This window comes from Martes martes (assembly GCF_963455335.1).
Source record: "Martes martes genome assembly, chromosome: 10".
NCBI classification, from domain to species: Eukaryota; Metazoa; Chordata; class Mammalia; order Carnivora; family Mustelidae; genus Martes; species Martes martes.
In genome coordinates this window covers 52,299,248-52,322,738 of record NC_137898.1, presented here as the reverse complement: position 1 = coordinate 52,322,738, position 23,491 = coordinate 52,299,248, and the positions used below count along the sequence as shown (strand labels likewise).

The window sequence follows — 23,491 nt, the reverse complement described above, 5'->3', positions numbered from 1 at the left end:
GCTCAGTCAGTTAAGCATCTGCCCTCGGCTCAGGTCATGATCCCAGGATCCTGGGATCAAGTCCTTCCATCGGGCTCCTTGCTTGGCAGGAAGCCCGCTTCTCTTTGTGCACTTGCTGTCTCTCTCTGACAAGTAAACTTAAAAAAATTTTTTTCTATTTTTTTTATTTGACAGACACAGCAAGAGAGGGAACACAAGGAGGGGGAGTGGGAGAGGGAGAAGCAGGCTCCCTGCTGAGCAGGGAGCCTGAAGCAGGACTGGATCCCAGGAACCCAGGATCATGAACTGAGCTGAAGACAGACGCTTAATGACTGAGCCACCCAGGCGCCCCTAAAATCTTAAAAAAAAAAAAAAAAAAGGAAAGAAAATACCTAAAAGGCAACAAGGAGAATTTCAGTCCACCCTTGCAGGGTTTGGGCAGGTGGTGAGGCAGGCGTTGGGTTTGCTATGTGGCAGGATTTTGGTGGAGATCACTTGGTTCTGCAGGCTAAATTTAAAAAGCTTAGGCCCTTTCTCAAGGGTCACCCTATAGCACAGTTGTAGTCTAACCATGGCCCAGTGCAATCTACCTCATGTGGCTTTCTGATAGAAGCCTAGGGCATTGCCCTTAAAATGTCAACCAGGGAAGTTCTTTGAGCAGGAAAAGCCATTGCCAGGTCTGAGTTGAGTGTGAAGACTTACATACCCTTTAGAACTCACAGAGGCACATACTGAGATCCTCCCCATGCCCATGCCCACCAGCACGCCATCCAACAAATGTTCTTGTGCAGACCCATTCAGCAGCAGGCACACCACACACACACACACACACACACACACACACACGCACGCACACTCATGGGTACATGGCACTCAGTCCCACTGGCTCCCACACATCCCATTGGTATGTGCACAGCCTCTACAGGAAGAGACATGGGGAGCTGTCTTATTTCTGCACCTCACTCTGCCTCCAGATTTTGCTCTCTTAGGACAGAACCTGAAGTATCTATTTAATAGATTCAATTACTTTAGGCTCCTGAGACCTTCCAACTTGATTCTGATTGCTTTAAGGTGTCAGATGATTTGGGAATAAATGGGGAAAGCATTCACATTCTTGAAAGGGAAGTCTTCTAGGCTCTAGTCCTCACTGAAGTGGTAGCTGTTGACTGTAGTTTGGGGAAATGTGGCCTGGAGGATGGGACCAGCCTCATGTTGCTAGGTAAGGTTCTGTCCTCCGGTCCTAAAGGACAGAGGCCCTCAGGGTAGTGCTTTGACCTCCAAAGCAGGGGCCAGTTCCTTTCTGCTAACCTTCCTGGGAACCCTTAATGGAACTGAGGCCCATGCCAAGTGTCCCAGCAGACAAGGAAACAGCCCTGCTTTCACCCCCCACACCCCACTCAGGGGTGATTCCTTTTGTCCACTCTCTGTCCACTGGGACAGTGGATAGCTCTTGGAGGTTGGTAAATAACCAGAGGTAATGGCCTTCAGAGAGTATCGATGCTATGCCAGATAGAGATGGAGCTGTTCTGTCCTGTACTCCAGAAACCTGAAGAAAGAGACCCAGTGTGTGGCATGTGCACTGCATGAACCGAGCTAGGCAGGAAGGAGGATAACGGCAAGGGCTGTGGGCCCAGACTGCTTTGTGTGAATCTTAGCTTCACCACTGAACATCTCGGACTTCAGGCAAGATCTCCGCCTTTTCTGTGTCCCAGTTTTTTTCTGCTGTGAAATGAGTATGATGAGAGCCTCCACCTGCTAGGGTAGTTGTGAGGATGAAAGGAGTTACGGTGTAGAGAGCACCTGGAGCCCAGCAAATGCTCTGGACATTCCGGTTATTGTTTTCGTAGTTAATGGGGAAGGCCAAGCCAGGCAGAAAGGCTGGGACAGTCCTGGGGTGGGGAGTCCTGGCTGTGGACCTAGGGCAGCAGGATGGGGCCCTCTCTCAGCCAGCTGGTTCTTCTCACACTCTCTCCCACCCAGTCATGCTGTCCTGATGGCCTGTTTTGCACCAGAGGATCCCTACATGGACCTGCATGGTTGCAGGGTCTCTATGCTGCTGACTCCAGGGTGCTCGTGAGGATACCCACGGGGAGTGTGGAGCCTGAGCCCCTCAGCAGACCCCGGCCCTAGTTCCCTCCTCCCCTGCTGGGGATTCATTGTCCTTCACCTCATCTTGCATGGCTTGCTTTAGAGTTGGTGTGAATCACAGCCAAGACCTCCTCGGCACTCAGAGACTTTAAGATGACCTTTTTTGAAAATTTCTGCCTCCTTTTAAGTGTGGCCCCTAGAAGAGCTTTGGAGGACTGAGGCCCTGGTTCCATTTCAGCTCCGTCGCTTTGTAGCTTAGTATCCTTGGCCATTTTAGCATTACGGATGCTTTATTCTCTGGAAATAGGAATAAAATACTTGCCTCTCAAGGCTGTTGTGGAGCTTAAATAATATAAATCTATAGGGGCTGGGAATGCAATAGCATACGTTGTTCTTCTCTTGACTGCTACAGCTTAGAGCAGAAAGACCAACGGCTTTGAGAAAGCAGCTCCCTTGCTAAAAAAACAAAGGTTCCCCTGGGGCCTGTGAGGATGGGGGTGGGGGACTGGAAGGGGCAGAGAAAGGAAGGCCAGCCTCCAGGCATCGGACCTGCAGGTTCCCTGAGACCTCTTTTCTGGCCTCAGCCCCTTCCCGCCCCGGAAGGATCCCCTCCTCACCCACTGCTCCTCCCCCTCCCCCCATCTAAGCGGTGGTTCCCATCTCTTAGTGGAGATAGGTAAGCCAGGCAGACAGGTAGGAGTTGGAAATATCCCCGCTTCACAGAAGAGGAAACTGAGGCTTAGGGTTCTGGGGATCCGCCCCGCCGCAGCGGCCTTAGCCCGGGGTGGGCGCGGGCGCGGTCACGTGTGCGGCGCGGGAGCCCCCGGGGCTTCGGGGAAGGAGCGGGGGCCGGGGCGTTCAGAACGCCGGCGCCGGCCGGGGGTGGGGTCTCTGCCAGGGGCGGGGCGAGGGGGCGGGGGCGGGCCGCTGCCACGCAGCGCTCGGGCCCCTCGGCGCGGGACCGAGCCCCCCCAGTGGCGCCCGGCGGTGCGGGCCGGCCTCTCCTGCTTCCACGCGCGCGCACGCCCGCCGCGGCCCCGCGCACTCCGCCGCTTCGCCCATCGCGCCGCGCACACAGCCGCTTGCCGAGCCCGCGGCCGGGGCCCTGGCGTGCAGCGCGGGCCTCGGCGGGGCCCAGCGCCCCGGCCCGGGAGGATGCGGCCCGGGGCGGCCCGGGAGCTGAGCAGGGCCCCCGCGCCGTCCCCCGCGGGCCCGGGCTTCCAGAGCCGCAGCCGCCGCCCCGCCCCCGGGAGACATGACTTCCAAGCCGCATTCCGACTGGATTCCCTACAGGTACGCGGGCGCCCGTCCCACCTCCCCTTCAGCTTGGGGGCGTGGGCTCGGCCCACGCCCCTCCAGCGCTCGGGGCGAGCGGTGCCCCCCACCCCGACCCGGGGCGCAGGGCCCCTGTACTCATCCCATCCCATACTGCGGGCGCGGGCTGGAGACGCAGGGCCTTTCTACCCCAACTTTGGGCCCCGGGCGGACTGACCCGGCCTGCCCTGCCCCATCACTCCTCCACCGTGGTTGCTGGAAGGGGCCAGTGCTCTGGGCCTGTGTGGGCCGTGTTAGGTCGGGCAGGGCCATGTGGCCGCGCGGGGAGGGAGCGCACTGCTCTGAGCCCCCTCCTTGGCCCCGCACACCGGGTCACATGCTGGTATAGCTGTGGACAGACACTCGTGCAGCTGCAGGCATGCACCCCTCGTGGGTGCATCGGGCCAGAGAGGCTCCTGCCGGTCTGTTCACACACGCAGAGTATGAATTCCTGGAGGCAGTTATTCTGAACCAAGAGCACAGGCCGCTCATAGACACATGCACCCCGCATGTCTCCACACGCGCTGATTCTTAGTCTCACGCAGGTGTACTCCTACTCCCTGCGTCCATACACATCCTGTATTTGGACAATACCTGACACCCGCAACCCCCTCACAGGTACGACTCCTATCTATCAGGGACTCAGAAATCCACTTGAACAGCTCTATACCTGGACACACACCAACTCACAATACATAGACTGCCTTTACATGCGTAAGAGCACTCAGGACAGCAGGGCTGCCTACCCTGTGTTCCCAGAGTCTGTGGTCTGTCCCAAGGATGGATGGGCTTTGCCAGTTGAGTGGTGGTCGGGGTGGGGGAGGGGCGTTCGGGGGTTCTCACCCAGGTGCAGGCCTTTCCCCCATCCACTCTTCATTCTCTCCATTACCCCTGGAATAGAGCTCATTGTCATGGCAGCGCCGGATCCTTGGCTACCTATTGGCTCCTGGTTGCCATGGGCTACGGGGCTGTCTCTGGGCTTCCCTGAGAGGCATGTGTGTAAGATGGGTGTTGGACTGCCAGGGGCCACTATGTTATTGCCTGCCTGGGTGCCCATGCCAGTGGGTTGGAGGAGCAGACCCTCAGGACCTGCCTTGTAACACAGCCAGCTCTTGGGAAGGGACCTGATTCCAGTCACCCATAGAAAATACTTCTGACAGAGCTCTTTTAGGAGTCTGTCCAGACAGCATCCAAAATGGAAACCAGCTGAAACCGCCTGAGGCTTGTTAAAAGCAGATCCTTCTGCAAGCAAGCACCTGTCACTGACCTGGGGATCCAGGCTTTCTCTTTGAGAACTGTTGTCTCTAAGCTCCTTTGGGGGCTTTAGAGCTTCCCAAGTGAGAATTTGCGGGTGCCCCTCCCACCAGCATACACACGTGCACACACACACGAGTCACCCATAGGGTTTCCTGCAGGCATAACACAGTCGCACCTCAGAGTCTGCCATAGATCAGGGAGATACCCCCATCGGGAAACTGGGGCTTTGCTGACTCAAGAGCTGTTACCCTCCACTGGGTGTCCAGGCTGGGGGTACAAATAGTTTCTGGAATACCATGACTTGACATGTCTGTGCCAAGGACCCTCTAGAAGACTGTGCAGCCCTACGGAGTACCATCAACCTTTTCTAGCCACCCAGCAGCGGTGCCTGGGTAGCACCTGCAGGCCAGGGGGTCTCCCCTCTAATGCTGTAGAAGTAAGAGTAGGGGGGAACACTTGGCAGGGTGGTGGCCAGACTGACTTAGGAGGGTGGGAAGGGACAGTGCTTGTGGCTGTAGATATGATGGGGTGTTTAGGATCTGGCGGACTGGGGGCCAGGCCAGATCATGGTTCAAGGGAGCCTCTCCCAGAAGCCAAAGACCGGAACAGGGTGTAGAGTAAGTGCACGAGTCTCAGAGAAAGCCTGCCTCTAGGAAGGGGGTCCCTTGGGAGGTGGGCTTGTCTTTGAGAAATGGCCTTGTCCTCCAGTGGTGCTCAGGGCACTGGCATGCTTCAGGGGGTGATTTGGCACTTGCCCCAGCCTAGGCTCAACCACCCTATTCCCCCATTCCTTTCTTGGGCCTGCACACGCCACCTGGAGCACAGAATCCTATCCCTGAAGGGCAGCTTGGCACCCTTGTGGCTCTTCCAGCTTGCAGTTGCCCGTCATCCCTGCCTTGCTGTGTGGCATGGAGGGGGGTTCTTGAGCTGGGGGCGGGCTATATTCTAAAGTTGCCAGAATCTCTCCTGCCTTGCTGGGGTCTTTCTGAGCGTGCTCTGAGCCTGGGAAAGCACCGGACCTTGGGTGTAGACTTCCAGAATGGGGAGACCCAGGCGGAGAAGAGGAGATGCAAATTGCTTCTCCCATTAACTGGGCTGCTGATTGCAGTTAAAGCCACATGCCTGCGTGATCGTGATCGCAGAAAACTGGGGCAGAAGACAGGGGAGGCCGCTTCCTTGCAGATGAAGGGATGGGCATGCGTGCACGTGCTTCGTGCTTCGGTATGCGGTTTCCCCAGTGTCACAGCATGTCAGAACCGGAATGCGTCCTTTGGTTGGGGGGAGAGCGGTCGGTCGATTTCTTGTTAGCTCTCCTGGTAGGGGTTTTCCTCCCTCTGTGATGGCTGCACCTGCGTTCCCTAGGCCTGGCTCATTTTCTTTGAAGTAACTGCCGGTTGGTGATAATCGTCTTAAGGGTAATTGTGGCTCAGTTTATAATGATCATGGAGTAATCTCACACTCTGACTCAGAAGGGAGTTGTTTAGTTTATAAAGTTGAACAATTGGAATAATGTTTTGCGTTTTGATGTTTGTCTATTCTTACTAGTACTGATAATTTTCACTTTTGCCATTTTCTCTTCATCTGTTCTTTTTGAGTAGTAAATGCTCCTCCTTCCCAGCTTCACAACGCGTATGAATTGCAGGTGGAGCATTAAGAGCGAGGGAGGGATGGCAGGCCACGTCCTCAGTGCTCTCTCTGCACTGCGTCCCCCCAACCCAGCCGCGAACTCCTGGAGAGCAGGGACCCCATCTGGTCCTGGGCTGTGTGCCCGGCGCGGTCCAACCCAGACAAGATGCACACTACTTTCAGTCAAAGAGGCATCCCCAGGCAGCTTTGTGGACTTTCTGGCTTTCCTGGCTGCACACCTGGCTTCTCAGCACAGGGGACGTAGTAGTCTCCCCTCAGGAAGGGCACTAGTGCTGGAAGAGCGAGGCCCTGGGTCAGAAAATGAGCACCGCTCCTGGAAGGGCCCTCACAGGCTGTCCGGTCCTCTGAGTGCTCCCTTCCCTCACGTGGCTGTGACTGCTAGAAGGCTCTCCTTGGGGTGAACCTCAGCGTGCCTCTGAGTTTTCCCTCCTCCTGGCTCTTGTGAAGGTCCTCCCACCACTTTCTGGGGAGTGCAAGGACTGCTACCCAAGCAAGGCCTGGTTCTGTTGGCTCTGCCTGTGTGGGAAGCCTTGGGGTGCCGTGGGGGCTCCGGCTGCTGCTTCACCTCCTTCAGCAGGGACAGGGAGCCCGGCGTGCTGGGGAAGTCTCCCCGCTGCTGCTTCGGGTAGAGGCAGCAGGAACATGGGTGGTCGAGAGGACTGCAGGAGCAGGAAGCATGTCTCTGCCCCCTCCAGCACCGGGCCTGGAGCCCCTGCAGCTTCCTCCTTCCCACACCGAGCAGAGGGAGGCTCTTACTTCCTTGCTGGGGGCCCTGCTCCCGTTGTTGACCTTGGATGCTCCCTATAATTGGGGACAGCTTTGGCTCACCAACTTGTCACCTTGAGGCCTCTGTAAATAGAACCCCGAAGTCTCATCGAGCTGATGTCAAGCCCTGTGTACCCCATTCTGCCTATGTGGGGCAGGCCTGGGTTTGGGGACCCACATGTAAGATGTGACCTTCTCCTGTTAGGCATCGGTTAGACTCTGCTAGCTCTCCAGTGTCTTCTGAAGTCATACTGTCCTAATGAACAGTTTAATATCACTTGGGCTTTTTGTCACCTAGAAGTCTGCTGAGAGGCCCGCTTTGTCTTTAGGTCATCAGTAAACACACTTAGCAAGGGAAGCAGGACGCTGGAAACCTTCTCTGATTATGGCATGTTGCAAAAACCTTTGAGGGTCTGTCTCCTTGGAGCACCATGCCACTCACATTGCTTTATTTTGCCCACAAGTGACTGTCACTGGTCCTCGCGATTCCATGGGGAACCCTGGCTATGCTGCCCTCCCGTTTTCCAGGATAGGTCTGGGGGTGTACGGCCTGACTTGCTTGTGGACTGGGCTTGTGCCTGCTCAGTCACTGGGTCTTCTAGCTCTTGACTGAATCTGTGCCATGATCTGGGGCCTGTGTAAGACTGATGGATGTACAGACGGATTGCTTCCCCCATCTGAACAGAAGGCTGTATTTGCATACTTTCAGCAACTCTCTGATTTCTTTTTTGTTCTCTAGAGATCACCAGCTGTGGCTTCTAGTCCTCATTTGCATGACTGAGCATTAAAATCACCTATGTTTCTTGCTTTAAAGGAGAAAATGAGGCGAGGGATTGATTCTGAGGTAACTTCCCCAGCAGTTCTGAATCACTGAGTCAGGGCCAAGTGCACATAGCAGTTTTAATTACTGGCTGGACTCCTGTGAGCCCTGTGGGCTTCTCCCTTCTGGGGCTGCCCCTGTTCCCACCTGTTCTGTGTTTCCCTGGTTTCCAGGCAGCCACTAGAGACAGATCTGGGCATTCTGGGGTGGGGGTGGGGTAGTCTGGCTTCCGTACAGGGCTTGCAGCCTGACCCCGTGGCTGGCCTTTCCTCCACTGACTCCCTGGGTCCAGTGGGGGCAGCTTCCTTTGTGACTGAGTGGAAGGAATGAGGGCACAAAAGCAGAAGGTGAATTGGGCGTGGAGTATGAGCCTGTTCCTAGGTAGCCTGGCCCCCACGCCTCTGGTCAGCTCTGGTGGGTTAGCTGAGCATGCACAGTGGAGTCTAGAGAGAGGCAGGGACACGGCTTCCTGAATGTGTTATCCATGGCTGGCTTTTCCATCCCATGGGAGAAGTGCCCCTGCTCTCCCTTGTTATCAAGCATGGTTTTCTCTCCCGTTATCTGTTGGGTGGCTTGTGAGAAGCAGGAGAATATGGAGGGGCTGTCTCCCTGGGAGGCAAAGGGCCCCCTCATTGGCCCTGGGCAGAGTCGGGGGATTGATGGACACTGCAGATCAGGTTTCTCCTACCCTCAGGAGCCCGTGGCCAGTGCGTTACTGGATCTCCCTGGTCCAGTCCCCAGCAGGAGGCGACGGAGATGAAGGAGCCGCCGGGGTCAGCTGGAGGACCCATCCATCAGTGCCGTCTCCTGTCCGAGTCTCCTGGCGGGGCCGCAGCTGGCAGCCTGGCCTTGGCAGTGATTCCATAATTGGAGCCCGAGTTGTTAAAAAGCCATTACTGTCTCCTCTGTGGTTATCATTTAGTGCTGTCGAGAACAGTGCCCATTGGGTGGAGGCAGCCCGGGTGGTGTTGGTGAGAAGGGAAGGAAGGTGCCATGGTGGGAGCTTGAGGGGCAGGGCCGCCCACAGGGGTGGGGCCCAGGGCCTGCCTAGGACAGCCACCTTGTCGCTGTGGTTCTCCGCAGCCGCTAAGACTTGTGAGGATTTGTTCTCGGTCAGGGACAGATGTGTGCCTCAGACACAGTGCTGTTAGGCAGTCCGGGCCTGTCTCTGCCAGGAATGGAGGCTGGCCTCCCACCTCTGGGGGTTTCCTAGAAACAGGGCTGCAGCAGAAAGCTGCTTCGTGGACATGCTGTAGCCCACCCTCAGAGCCACTGCTTGGAAGTGCGTGGACTGCCGGCCCTCCTGGGGGGTCCTGCTCGGCCAGGCATGTTCTTCCTCCCTGGGGCTCGATGCTTTTCCCAGCATCCCCCCCCCACCCTGCTGCTGCAGTGTGCCCCTTGGGAGGTAGGGGCTGGCTCCCCAGGCACTTCCAGGCTGTCTGAGTTTCTGGAATCTCTTTAGAAGCTTATCCCTTGCTCATCCATCTTTCTGTGAGGGCCGGAGGTCAAGTCCATTCCACCTATGATCCTTCCAGGTGAGCAGCCTTACTAACAACGCCAGCGGCTCCTGCTCGGGGAATGGAGGTGGGGCTGGCAGCAGAGGAAAGCAGCCTCCTTGCCCGCGCGTGACATGTGGAGAGTCCACGGCAGTGGGACAGTAGCCTGGGCTAGAAATGCAGCCCCCCCTCTGCCCCTGCACACATAGGGACACTATCAGATTCGCCTTTGTCCATCGAGTTGTCGTGGTGACCCGGCAGTTCTGGAAGTGGCTTTGCTCATGTCAGCTTAGCTCGCAGGCGGATGTCCCCTTTTCTGAATGAACCGAGATGTTTGCGTCAGCACCACAGCCCACAGAGGGCGTCTTCTCTGCCCTGCTCACCAGGCTCCGTCCCGGGATTACCTGGCTGCCCTCCCTGTCCCTGCCCAAGGAAAGCACAGGGGACAGGCGTCATGCCAGCCACAAAGCTGCCCCTGTCTGCAGGAAGCGGAGCCGGCAGTCTCGCGGAGGCCGCTTGGGCTCCTGTGGCCAGGCCGCTAGCATGTGACTGTGCTGCCGGCTGCCCAGTGTGGACCCAGGCACAGAGCCGGGCAGGCAGAGCACAGCTGGAATCAGGCCCCGGCGTTGCCGTCTGCCAGGGCCACATGGAGTCCAGAGTGCCGTTTCTGTCCAGTTTCTGCGTTTTAAAGGAATCCACATTGCTTGTGCCGCTGACCCTGGGGGATGGTGGTGTTGGTAGCCTGAGCCCTGGAAGTCTGTGGGAGCGGATGCTCGGCCTTGGCGTTGTTCAGTGAGGCCACTGACTTAGGGTGCACAGACCAGTGGCAGACTTGTAGCTTCTCAGCCCTGGCGGGGCCCCCAGGCATCTTACCCTCCCTAATGAACTCCTCTTCCCTTCAGAACTCTGGCTGCCACCCTCTGGCCTGGGGTGCCTGCTTTCTCTGACAGGGCACTCCCCATCCTGGCCAGCTGGAAGTTTTAGGAGCCGGTCACTGTCGTCTGGTCCTGGCAGCGCCCTCACGGAGTCCCCCCTGGGCTAAGGCCTTGGCTCAGAAGCACATATGTTTAGCAGTGTCTTCGCTTGTGTTCTGGCAGCCAAGACTTTTGGAGAATAAGGCTGCGAACCGACGAGGCTCATGGTTGGGGCTCCTCTGGAGTGAGGACCAGCCCATGGGTGTCAGGCAAGGCCTTCAAGTAAGGAGGACAGTGCCAGTGGTTGAAAACAGGCAGTCATCTTAGGTTGTGGCCAGGGAGGTGGGCAGCGGGCTGTGGACTCCGTGGACGTCCTGCCACCCTTGGGTGGCTCCCCAGCACACCGACACACAGGTCGTCTGGATGAGCTGAGGGGACATTGCAGGTCAATGATTGTTCTGGCTAGAAAGAGCTCCTTTTATCGGGAGGGGGTGACAGCGGCTGAGCTGTCTTCAGGGTGACTTGTCCTTGTCTGCACTCCTCACACGCGCACTCACCTGCACACAAGTTCATCTGTATAGATACGCAGGTGTGTGCTCACTCACATGTGTACATGTGCTCATGTTTGGACACCTTCTGGCATGTGCACACGCATGACAAACCTGATGCCCTCAGGCATGCCTGTGCAGGTTCCCGCTCATGGTCTGGTTCAGGGGCAGGCTCTAGCATCACTGGGCCAGGGTAGTCTGGGGGTTCCCAGGGCTCAGATCCTCAGGCTCCAGCCCTGCCCCCAACCCTGGCTTTTACAGAATTTGGGGCTATGGCTTATGGATGTATCTTGGCCTAGAAGGAATGCTAAGTGGTTGGGGCTCCCTAATTTCACTTGCCTTCCTGGGAGGCAGGTCCAGTCTATGTGAGATGACACACTGCCTGTTCCAAGACCTTAGAGACTCAAGGATTTGATGCCCCGGTGCCGCCTGTTGGCTGGTCACTGGGCTGTGCATGGATGGGCTGTGTCTGCCTACACATATGTCCAGCCAGCCCAGCCCTGCCCTCAGGGACTGGTTGGTCTTCTAGTTTCTCTCTCCCAGATGAGGGAACCCTCAGCCTTCTTTAAAGGGGGTGGACAGTGTTGGCATCTCTCATTCTGCCACCTGGAGAGCCAGGAGTTTGACTAGAAGAGGAAAGAGTCTTCCTCAAAGGATCCAGCCTCCTCTAGGAAGGACGGGAGGACCGGGGAGGAACTGGTGAGATCCGAGAGGGGCCTGGAGCTGACAGGTGCCTGAGTCTGAAGCCCAGCCTTGGGCCTGGCTTGTACCTGATGCCTCTGGGCAGATTCCCCTGCATCTTAGGCATGTCCCAGCTCATGGCCCCAAAGAGAGAGTCTCCTCCTGTACTTTTTGGGTCAGGCTGACTAGGAAGTCCTTGGGTCAGCAGGGACCCCAGCAGGAGAAAGCTCCTGCATTGTCAAAAATATGGCTTCCACCTTTCCGTCCGGAGCTGGCTTCCAGGTGGTAGCTCCACCTTTCCTGTCTCCTTCTCCTGTGTCCCCAGGAGTCATTATGGGAGGGGTTTAAAGAACCCTGATGTGCAGGGCGGGGGTGGGCTCTGGGTTCTGTGTTTGTGGCCGGCAGCCGCCAGGCAGGCCCTGAGTGCCCCTGTCTCCCTCTGCAGTGTCTTAGATGATGAGGGCAGCAACCTGAGGCAGCAGAAGCTAGACCGGCAGGTGAGTACAGCCGGGGCTGGGTGGACGGGCAGTCGGCATTTACCATGGTGGGGGGCATTGTCTCGCTTCCTGGGGTGACCCTGGCTGGCTGGGAGGAGGCCCTCACAGAAGAGAGTCAAGCCATGTCTAGACTGCTCAGCATCAGCACAGCCCCAGAGCCCAGGGCTTTTCCGGGTGGGCAGCTGGTGCCTGTAGTTGAAGCACTGGACATCCGTGCCACAGTCCTGCTGGGCCGTCTACCTGGGGCTGACTTGTGCCTCCTTTTCCTGGACCCTGAGCATCGAGGTGCCAAGGGCACAGAGTCGTGGCCCAAAGTGGGCTGTGGACACCCTCGTCACCCTGAGAACCGAGCTGAGTGATCGGGGCCTTCTCTGGTTCCAGTCAGGAGCCTGCCCTCTGGGTGGGAGGGACGGGCTGTGCTGTCAGGGCCTGCCAACTTGTGTGCCCATCCGGTGCCTCCACAGCGGGCCCTGCTGGAGCAGAAGCAGAAGAAGAAACGTCAGGAGCCTCTGATGGTGCAGGCCAACGCGGATGGGCGGCCCCGGAGCCGGCGGGCCCGGCAGTCGGAGGAGCAGGCGCCCCTGGTGGAGTCCTACCTCAGCAGCAGTGGCAGCACCAGCTACCAAGGTAGAGCCTGCCTTGGGGTTGGCCTGGGGAGTTCCCTGTGCTATGACCACACCCCAAGCCCCCCCAACTGCTTCCGGAGTAGGGGGTGCCCACGGGCCTCCAGCCAGACGACTCCAAGCTCCATCCCAGGCGGAGGGAGTCGGGACCTGCAGCCCAGGGCCCCTGCATGTGCTCTGGCATCCCCAGGCTTCGGTGGCCTTGGCAGGTGTTCCTTGAGCACCGACTGCGCCCCAGGCCAGGGGCAGGCCTGTCTGCAGCCCCTCTGATGGGTCCCAGCCCCATCAGAAGACAGTTTCTGCTCACTTTTGATTCTGAGCAAGTCACATATCCTCTCTGGGCCTATCTTCTCCCCTCGAACATTGAGGAACATTCTGTGTCTGGGGGCTTTGAAAACAAGTGGCCGTGGCGTGTCACACGGTCCCGTCAGCTGAATGCTTCTCCTGCCGAGGCTGCAGACCAGGCTGGGTGCACGCTGCTGCTCCGGGGTGGGGGTGGGGGGATCTACTTTGCCCAGCTCGGAGTCCTGAGGAGGCTGCTGCTCCAGGGGCTGGCTGACCTGGAATCTGGGGTTCCAGGGGCACCTCCCATACCCCCGTGCCGCTTCAGCTGCCTCCTGCTCTGCCCTCTGCTGGCTCTCGGTGTAAAATACAAGGCCATCATCTTCAGAAGCTGAGAGGAGAGTTTGAGGGCAGTGAGAACTGTTTCTCCTAGCGAAGTTTTTCACTGACCGTGCGCATTCATGTTGTATACTCATTTCTTTAAATATTTGTTGAGGGCCTACTGTGTGTCAGGCTCTGGATTAGAGGCTGAAGGTCCTGGGGAAGCACAGAACAGGTGTGCTCTCTCTTTGTTCATGGACCTGGAGATCCAGGAAGGGGGAGAGAGTCCATTGGTGTGCTTGGTGGAGAGAAGCCAGACTGTGTGAGTGAATGGCAGAGAGACTGCTCCCATACGAGGGCCAGGGAAGGCCTCTCCGAGGAGGTGACACCTGAGCCGGAAACTGCAGGTTGAGTGGGAGTTGAGTTGGAGTCAGGGGGCCGACGTCCACAGTGAGGACAGTGCAGACAGTGTGACAGTAGCGCCAAGCCCCTCTGGCAAGAGGGAGGACACTGTGCACAAGGCCCTGAGAGGGCCTGGTGGGGCTGGGATGTGGGGTGCCTGGGAGATAAGGGGTGTGCCAGGAAAGCCAAGGCCAAGTGGAACAGAGCTGGAGGGGAGAATGTTGATCTTCATCTTATGAGCAATGAGAAATCATTCAAAGACTTTGAGGAGGTTGGGGTTCTGATGCGTGAGACTGTGGAGGCCACCTCTCTGTTGGTTGGTACAGCTCCTGGTAGCCCAGAGTTACTCTCCTGCTCGGGGTACACTGACATGCCAGGCTCCCATGGGCTCGTTCTGGGTGGGCCGGTACAGGCTCCCTGCAGTGCTTCCTCTCCTGAGTTCTGGGCTCTTCTAGGAGATGCAGCCTTTTCTATCTTTGGCACCTAGAGTGACCCACATTCTCCCAGATGCTCCCCCTCCCCCTGCCCAGACTCACACGGTTTCCTGGCCCAGAGCTTTGATTGTGGTGCTTCTTGGTTGGTCATGCTGTGGGCCAGCCTGTTGACTCTATCACACGGGGCTGGGGGCACCACCCCGTTCTCGCTCTTCCTGCCCTAGCCCCTCTGTCTTGTAGAGGTGGGTGGTACAGAGGCCCTGGTACGGCTGAGTGGTGGTGGGGCCCTGGGAAATGTGCTAAGAAGTGAGTTCCACTTGCAGCTCTGGTCTCACCTAGGGCCCATGTTTCTCTCTCTCTTTCTCTCTCTCTCTGGACTCTCTCCTGAGCAGTTCAAGAGGCCGACTCACTCACCAGTGCGCAGCTGGGAGCTGCCCGCCCAACAGCACCAGCCTCAGCCAAGAGAACCAAGGCATCCGCTGCAGCAGGGGGCCAGGGCGGGGCCTCTAGGAAGGAGAAGAAGGGGAAGCACAAAGGTTGGCTTTCTTCCACCACGGCCCTCCTCAGGAGGTCTGGCTCCCACTGGAGGGTTGGGGGAGGTTTCTCCTCCAGGTTTGGGAGGTAAGGGACAGGGTGGGAGGCCTCCATGAAGGCACAGAAGGATACTCAAGGCCCCGCCCAGCAGGCTCACAGGCTTCCTCTAGCTGATGGGGTTCCTGGGCTGGCCTGTGGGCATGCGCAGGCTCCCCACACTGCCAGGAAGTGAAATGCACCTCGCCGTGTCCCTCCCCCGCCTGGTTTGAGCCCCCTCCATTGCTGTCCTGCCCCTGGCAGTCTGCCCCATCCTTGTGCCGTACTCACAGTTTTGTGGGCTTTCTCGACTCTGCTCTAGTCCTCACTCCAACATCTGGGCCCACAGACCATTCTGTTCTCTCCGTTCCTCTCTCTCCAGGAGAGATCCTCAGAGATCAAGGACCATTGTGGTGCCTTCTGCCACGAGTCCTGTCTCTGCTGGCTAGACACCCCCTGTGTGCCCAACCTGTGTGCATGGGCACTGATTTCCAGGTGTCTGGGATGTGGTTGGACAGTGGCATGTCAGGGTTCATAGGCTTCCAGAGCTGACTGCAGAGTTGGGGGGCATAGCCCAGCCAGCAAGGCAACTGCTACCTGTGTGGGCCAGGCCTTCTGTTACTTGGGCACCTTGGGCAGGGTGACGTGGGATGGGTGATCTTCCATTTGGGAAGGGGAGTGTATGCCAACCTCCATCTTTTTCAATGGACCCCCTGTGTTTTGAGTGACGTCTGTGAGTTATGAGGTGTGTATTTGTGTGTGTGAGAGAGAAGATCAGCACTGATAACTGGATGTTGGCTGTGTCTGTGAACAAGTGGTGGCCTTGGCCATGGTCATGATCGATTCTTGTTCTCCATCTTGTCTTTTTCACTGTGCAGTTGGTTTTGTAGATGGCTGTCTTCTGCCTAGGGATATGAGGCATTTCAAACCAACCCTCGGCAACTAATTTGGGGGAACAGCAGAAGAAACGAAGCCCTTGTCCCTTTGTAGCTTGTTAATCAGTAAGATGCTGGCAGCAGTCATTAGTGTTTTCAAAAATCAGTTTTGCAGAGGGTTCCCCCCACTCATCCCTCACCCACTTCAAGGACGTCTGAGAATCCAGGCTCTCTCCCCCACCCCCCATGGGACTCAGGAGTATCCGTGGCCTGCAGGCACCAGCGGGCCAGCAGCACTGGCAGAAGACAAGTCTGAGGCCCAAGACCCGGTGCGGATCCTGACTGTGGGCCAGTCAGACCACGATCAGGACGCGGGGGAGACGGCAGCCGGCGGGGGCACACAGCCCAGCGGGCAGGACCTCCGTGCCACGATGCAGAGGAAGGGTGAGCCCTGTGGGGGTTCAGTGACACCCCCAAAGCTCAGTCCCAGGTTCTCAGATGCACCCTTTTGGGGAACATGGCCCTGGTAGGGGGCACAGTGTGAGACCAATGAGAAACTTGAATGTAGGGACCCCTGGCAAGGCCAAGTTCAGGGAAGTCAGTGTCAGCTAGGGAAAGCGACCCGTCCCACAGCCCATCCCCCTTTCTACCTCCATCTTCTGTCTCCAGGGAGGCCCAGGTTTGGAGACAGATTTCCTTTCCCTTTGGTTCTTTTGAGAAAGGTCCTTTTGAAAGTGTTTCCCCTACATCTCCCGAGCTCAGGGAGCAGGGCCAGAAAGCCAGGAGGGAGGGCAGATCCTCCCAGGAAACCTGCTGCCCAGAGAGTCTCTCTACCAGGAGCCCTCCTCCAGGGAATCCCTGGCACTGGGTGGCAAAGGGAAGCCCAGCAGGGACACATGTTCTAAGAAATGAGATCAGGACAGGCTTCCTGGAGAAGGGGCTGTCGGGGCAGGAGGAGGCTGGGGATAGCATTCCAGGTGGGGAGAAATGTGTAGACAGAAGGCCATGGGCAGGCTGTGGGAGGAGGCAGTGGGCCATGTGCATCAGGCTGGGGGAGGAGGGAGCTGGGCCTCTCCCAAACAGACTCTACGGCCTGTGACGGCTGAGACCTCCAGTAGACACGAAGGCTCCCAGCACAGGGTCAGCTCCACTCAGGCCTTGCCACCCAGGAGACGGGCACTGACTGCTGGGGGTGGGTGGTCTCATGGGAGGACTGAGCTGAAAGCTGGGGAGGGGGGTTTACACCCTGAGGATGGTGACCAGCCCCAGCTCATGCGTGCACTGGAGAGTGTGTGTCCTTGTATGTATTTGGACGTGTGTGTGTGTGTATGCATGTGTGTACATATGGCTCTTTGTGTGTACGGGTGACTCTATGCTTCAGAGCAGGTGTCCGGGTGTGTGTATGTGACCACTCGTCCCGTCCCGTTCCTCTGCCCCGCCCAGGGGTCTCCAGCAGCATGAGCTTTGAAGAGGAAGAGGAGGATGAGGATGAAAATAGCTCCAGCTCCTCCCAGCTAAACAGCAACACCAGGCCCAGCTCCGCTACCAGCCGGAAGTCCGTCAGGGTGAGGTGCTTTGCTGCCCCGAGGGAGGGTAGACAGCCATCAGAGGTCTGAGTGTCCAGGTTGGAGGGGGAACAGGTGTGAAGGAGTAGAGAGTTGGCTTTCTTGGGAAAGAAATCGATTCTTTCTGGGCCTCGAAACCGATCAGAAGCTTTTCTGGCTGGGGCTCTTGTATCCCTCCTCTCCTGCCTCCTCTTCAGCCAGGCCAGAAGTAGGGGGCTTGAGTTGGACAGGATGGCCCCGAGAACCTGCCCACATCTCCATCTCCGCCCCCCAGGGACAGCGGAGGTGGGAAAAGGGCTGAGGAGCCAGCTGCTGACCCCAGGGCCAAGCTTATCCCAAGGACCCTGTCCCACCTCCCATCACCACCACCACCACCACCACCACCACACCATGGGGCAGCTTTGGGTCCCAGACCACCAGCTGTAGCTGCTCAGGGTCTCGGGCTCGGGCTTCTACTCTCTCCCGTGTAGGAGGCAGCCTCAGCCCCCAGCCCGACAGCCCCAGAACCCTCGGCGGATGTTGAGGTCCAGGATCTTGAGGAGTTTGCACTGAGGCCGGCCCCCCAGGGTATCACCATCAAGTGCCGCATCACGCGGGACAAGAAGGGGATGGACCGGGGCATGTACCCCACCTACTTTTTGCACCTGGACCGTGAGGATGGGAAGAAGGTGAGGTTGGCCTGAACCTGCAGTTTCACTGACGCAGGCTTGAGGTCCTGTGGGCTGGAATGTACTGGAAGCCTTGGGTCCAACACTGACCTTTCAGTTCCCCAAAGGGACAGAAGCCTCTGTGCCTGGTCAGTGCATACATTTTTGTTTGCTGGTGTGTGTGTGTGTGTGTGTGTGTGTGTGTGTGTGTGTCTGTCTGTGCGTGCACACATACTTATGTTCAGGAGCTGAACCCAGAGAGTGTCGTGTGTGTGGCACCCCTGGGTGTGTGTGTGACCAGAGGCTGGGCCTGGAATGTGACCTTGTTCCATTCCCCAAGGTATTCCTCTTGGCGGGAAGGAAGAGAAAGAAGAGTAAAACTTCTAATTACCTCATCTCTGTGGACCCAACAGACTTGTCTCGAGGAGGGGACAGCTACATCGGGAAACTGCGGTACTAGCACTCCCCTAAGGAAGCAGGTTGGGGGGTGGGTGGGAGGGGCAGGGCAAGGCTCTGGAGAGGGCAGGTCTTGTCCCTGAGGGAGATCGAGATCAGGGGTCAGATCCTCTCAGAATCCTCTTTGTCTCTCAGCTCCAACCACAGGCCTGTAGGCCTGGGTCTGTGTCAGCCTAGAGCCAGACTCAGAGATGGAGCTCACATACCCTACCCTAAGCTGCTCCCGGGTAGGGGGTGCATAGGCCAACCAGGAGGGACAGATCAAACCTCAGGAAGTCACTGAAGACATAGACCACTGTGGAAGAACTGCCTTGGCTCCATGGTCAGTGCCAGAGGGCAGGGAGTGAGCCCTTGAGGGAAGAAAGCGCAATCTGGGGATGGGGGGAGGCTTTGAGGCCTATGGGGAGGCCTCGGGGAGTATATGCCAGGGAACAGAGTGCCATATTTGGGGAGCATGAGTCAAGCTTAGGGGTAAAGAGCTAATGCTGGAGATGGGGCTAGACTAACACAGGCTGCACAGGAGGGAAGGTCGTCTCATCCACTCTCCATGAGATGTTGAGCGCCTTTTGCCATCTTGCCAGATGCCCTCTGCCATCTGCTTGCTCCCCTCTCATGAGGGCAGCAGTCCTGTTCCTCCAGGGAAACCTGTGGAACCCGGACTTAACTCCTAGAATTTCCCTGACTGAATAAGATGCCCTTTGATTCTGTTCAGAGCAAGTGCAGGCCTTCTGCCCCATGAAGGACCTTCAGAGATGGGGATTCGGTGTGCAGTGTGCTCCCGGGTTGCTCCCGGCCCAACCCAGAGTGCCCTGCAGGCTCATTGGACGGACTGAGCTGTTCCCTGCCCTATGGCGAGGGTGCATGATCCTTTATTGATTACCCATCCTTCAGGTCCAACCTCATGGGCACGAAGTTCACCGTTTATGACAATGGAGTCAACCCTCAGAAGGCATCATCCTCTACTTTGGAAAGTGGAGCCTTGCGTCAGGAGTTGGCAGCGGTGTGCTATGTGAGTCGTGCGTTCCTGGGTCTCTGGTCTCCAGGTTAGACAGGACACTGAGCACTTGCTGTCCAGTCTGTGGGCTGTCCCATCTGTCTTGTGAGTAGACAAGATTGTACACAGTTGAACTGCCCTCTGTTGGAGTGGCTCGTCTGTCCTCAGAGCTCAGACCACAGATAGCCATCTGCCTGGGGAGATCTGGGAACTGGGCTGAGCTCTATGCAGCCCAGCCTGGGAATCTCCCGGAAAGGAGGCGGCTGGAGGCCTGAGTTCTTGTCGGTGCATCGCTCTACCTCTCCCTCCAGTACCTGGGCCCTGCATGGACTATAAGTCCCTTTGCATAGTCATCTCACGGAATGCATTACCTAAGAGCTCAGTCCTGTTTCATTTACTGTATAGATGAGGAGACTGAAGCTCAGAGGCTGTCACTTGCCAATTCCTACAGCGCGTAAGTGACCAAACTGGAATGTAAATACAGGGAATTTCTCTACCTTATTTTAAAATGAGGGATTGATACCCCCATTAATCCGGGCCTAGGTACTTGGAGGCCAGTTGGGAAAGCCGTAAGTGTTCTCTATGAGCTTATGGTGCCACCTGCTGGTCATCTTTGGGAAGGCAGCCCAGATCTCGTCAAATGCTTTTTAAGCCACAGCTAATACCGATTGAGGCACTGAGGATACAGTAGCGAACAAGAGACATAAATTTATATACCCTTAGGGGACTTAAACCCCTAGTGGGGAGACAAGCTGTAAAACAGATTAATAAGCAAAATAAATAGATGTGAAGAGGAAACAAAAAAGCAGGGAAATTAAATGTTCAGATGTGTATTAGCTTTTAGTAAGGATGGCAGGGAGGGTCTCCCTGAGGTAGCACTTGGGTAAAGCCCGGGAGGAAGGGAGAGCCAGCCACGTGGGTGTAGTGGAACACACAGCCAGTGCTAATGTCCTGCATGACTGGCATGTGTGGGGAATAGCAAGGGGTGGGGGGGCAGAGCCAGTGCAGAGGTGAGTAGGTGGGCGGGAGAGGAACATAGTGGGGCCATACCATGTGAGGAGGCCTCGAAGTCAAGGTAAGACCTTCAGCTTTAATCTGCATGAACAGTGGAGGCAAAGGATATGACTTAACAGGACAACTGCTGCTGTGTGAACAGACCAGAGGGGCAGGGCAAGGTCAGAAACCAGGAATCCCAATAAAGGCTAGTACTGTGACCTCGGGGACAGACAGCGCTGGTAAAAAAGTGGTTGAGTTCCGATGGAATTTGAAGGTAGAGGTGACATCATCTGATGATGGATTAGAAGTGGGTTGAGAGCGAAAGAGAGGAATCAAGAATGACTCAAAGTAGGTTGCCTGAGCAAATGGAAGAACGGAGTCGTTAACTGAAGTGAGGACCATAGGGAGGAGGTGGTTTGGGCAGAGTGGAGATTCAGGAGCTCAGTTCTAGATGGGTTCAGTGTAGAGATGCCTATTAGACATTCAGGTGCAGACGGTGTAGAGATGCCTATTAGACATTCAGGTAGACATTCAGGTCTCTCCATTAGGTAAGTAGAGTCCTCAGAGGGCCAGTATTGAGTCTTCCTTCTCTCTTTCCCAGGAGACAAACGTCTTAGGTTTCAAGGGGCCTCGGAAGATGAGTGTGATTGTCCCAGGCATGAACATGGTTCACGAGAGAGTCTCCATCCGGCCGCGAAACGTGAGTCACTCGCCACCCTGTCACCCCAGTGTACGTGTGCCCTTCTGAGAGCAGAACTGCAGCTGCGGGGGCGTGTGTGTGTGTGTGGGGTGGGGGAGGAATGGTGTAAGAAGCCCCAGGGCTCTAGGTGGAGGTCTAGGGAGATCTAAGGACTCCGCCCCTAGGGCAAATCACTTTTTAGGGTGGTTGTGGGTCAAGGCTTGGGCTGGGCCTGACTCAGGTGAGGCTGCCTTCCAGGAGCATGAGACGCTGCTCGCCCGCTGGCAGAACAAGAACACGGAGAGTATCATTGAGCTTCAAAACAAGACCCCTGTTTGGAACGATGACACGCAGTCCTACGTACTCAACTTCCATGGGCGCGTCACACAGGCCTCCGTGAAGAACTTCCAGATCATCCATGGCAATGACCGTGAGTGTTTCTGCCCTTCCTCAGGACTGTCCCTTTGGCTCAGGGTTCAGCTCGTCCAGTCCCGGCTTCACAGGCCAGAGCTTAAGGATGTGGGTTATATGGCTTCGATCAGAGGTCAAAAATTCTCTGACCCTAGGACTGGGAGGCTCTTAGAAGAACCTCCTTTGGAGCCCTAACCCCAGATTCTGTGCACTTAGCAGAGTCTCAGGTGTGAGAACACCGTCTGAATAGACTTTTTCTTCTCTTCTCTGTCTCCTGGTATTTGTGTGCCTCTCCTTCTCCTCTGTCATCTCCTCCCTCTTTCCCACCATGTTTCCCAATTGTACATCCTCTGGGCCTTTCCGCCCATTGTGATGTGTCTGTCTCTCTTGCCCTGCCCGCCCCTGCTCTGTTCCATGCGCCTGGCCACAGCGGACTACATCGTGATGCAGTTTGGCCGTGTGGCAGAGGATGTGTTCACCATGGATTACAACTACCCACTGTGCGCGCTGCAGGCCTTTGCCATCGCCCTGTCCAGCTTTGACAGCAAGCTGGCCTGCGAGTAGAGAGTCTTCTCGTGCCCTTTGGGGTTGCCCAGCCTGGAGTGGAGCTGCCTGCCTACGGAGACAGCCCTGCCTCCCCTCTCTCTGTACATAGGCCTGCTGCCAGATGAACTGTCAGCTCTCAGTGGCTCCCTGGCCAAGCTGGCTCAGACCTGGCTCCTCTGTCTCCACTGCAGAGACAGAGGACTGGGCTGGGGACGTGTGTGCGTGCAGGGACCCAAGGTCCAGACACACACCCCTGCTCTTGAGTTTGTATTCTGCTGTAGGTGTGTTTGCCCAGCTGGGCAGCCTCTTTGGCTGGGAAGATAGGAAGAAACAGAGGGAGAGGAAGCACAATGCAGGGTGGTCCTGCCACCCACTCAGTCTGGGAGTCAGGTGACCATGGGTTCCCAGCAGTGAAGGGCACAGTGTGAGTGTGTACGTGTGTATTGGGTACACCCATTTTACATACATAGTAGGGCTAGGATCGGCTTCCAGGCCCTTGGTTAACTCCAAAAAGTCCTCTGACTTCAGAAGGCCTCAGCCAGCCTAGGAGAAGTTACAGGGGTTTGGGAAAGGTGAGTGGCAAGACCTTGTCAGGATTGCGAGGGCCTGGCTTCAGCTGTGGGAACTGGCTGGTGGCCTGGGGTTCCTGCTCATTTGATTTCTCTAGGTTTTCTCTGTGTGCATAGAGGCAGCAGGAGGTACATGGCACAGGCCCCTGGACCAGGGCTACGTTGGGAGTCCTGGCAGCATCCAGAGGAGCTTTCTGTGGAGTAGCTCCTGCCCAGGGCCCCAGGCCTCAGCCCATAGTGCAGCCAGGTAGGCATGCCTTGGCCTACAGCCGGCAGAGCACCAGTCCTAAGCCATGGCATGTTCCAGGAAGAAGGTCTAGCTCCAGGTGCTCTGGCCTGTGCCTTGCACCCCCTGTGCTCAGCCTAGGTTGTGGCTGCTAAGGATGCTTGCGTGTGGTTCTTTTGGGGTGGGAATGGGACGGGGGAAGAAAAGCAGGGAATACATTAGAACCACAAGAGAGGAGAGGTGGCAGGAGCTTTAGAGATGAACTAGTACAATGTGTCACTTTAGATGAATCACATTTAGAAGATGGACTTGCACCGGGTCATCTAGCTGGTGAGTGGCAGAGTTCAGAACTTCTGCTCCTTTGATTTCTTTGTTCCTACCATCCCCTAAGAAACTGCTCTCTGGTTCTCTAGCCTTCCTGGGACTCTGGTCTGCATGCCCTCACCCTTCTGCCTGATTACAGAGACTTAGAAGTGTCGGAGTTGATGTCTGAAATTGAAACCGTTCAGTTCCCTGCTGAAAGCTGGCCTTTTGAACATCAGTCTGATCATGACTGCCCTGTGTCTGGCTTCTCCCCGAGGGCAGGCCTTACCAAGGCCATTGTGCCTTTCTCTTTTTGGGTGATGGGTGAGATGTGAATGTTCCAGGGTTGGGTCTGATTTCCTCTTCCTTGGCTGGTACCCTCTACGCTGAACACTTGGGAACGCTAAGGCTTTGCTCGTCTCTGACCCCCACAGAGGCTACTTGCCCAGGTGGAAGTTAGAAATCCGGGGGAAGCAAGCAGGAGTTGTTCCTCCCTTCAGAGTAGATGCACTTGGAAAGGGTGCACAGAAATTTTTGTTTTAAGTAAGTACTACTTAAAACATTGGGTTGAGGCTCCTCCCATAGT

At 56.7% G+C, this 23,491-nt stretch overlaps 1 protein-coding gene across 1 annotated transcript; it reads left to right on the top strand.

Moving 5' to 3' along the window:
• Positions 1–3,322: 3,322 nt before the first annotated feature.
• TUB (TUB bipartite transcription factor) lies at positions 3,323–21,825 on the top strand (the record flags this gene model as incomplete). Its single annotated transcript, XM_080817561.1, has 12 exons — positions 3,323–3,360; positions 11,955–12,006; positions 12,471–12,633; positions 14,461–14,604; positions 15,790–15,957; positions 16,957–17,078; positions 17,549–17,746; positions 18,066–18,178; positions 19,073–19,190; positions 20,773–20,871; positions 21,109–21,280; positions 21,692–21,825. 12 exons carry the CDS (start codon positions 3,323–3,325, stop codon positions 21,823–21,825), a joined length of 1,521 nt encoding a protein of 506 aa, XP_080673687.1.
• Between the last annotated feature and the right edge of the window lie 1,666 nt (positions 21,826–23,491).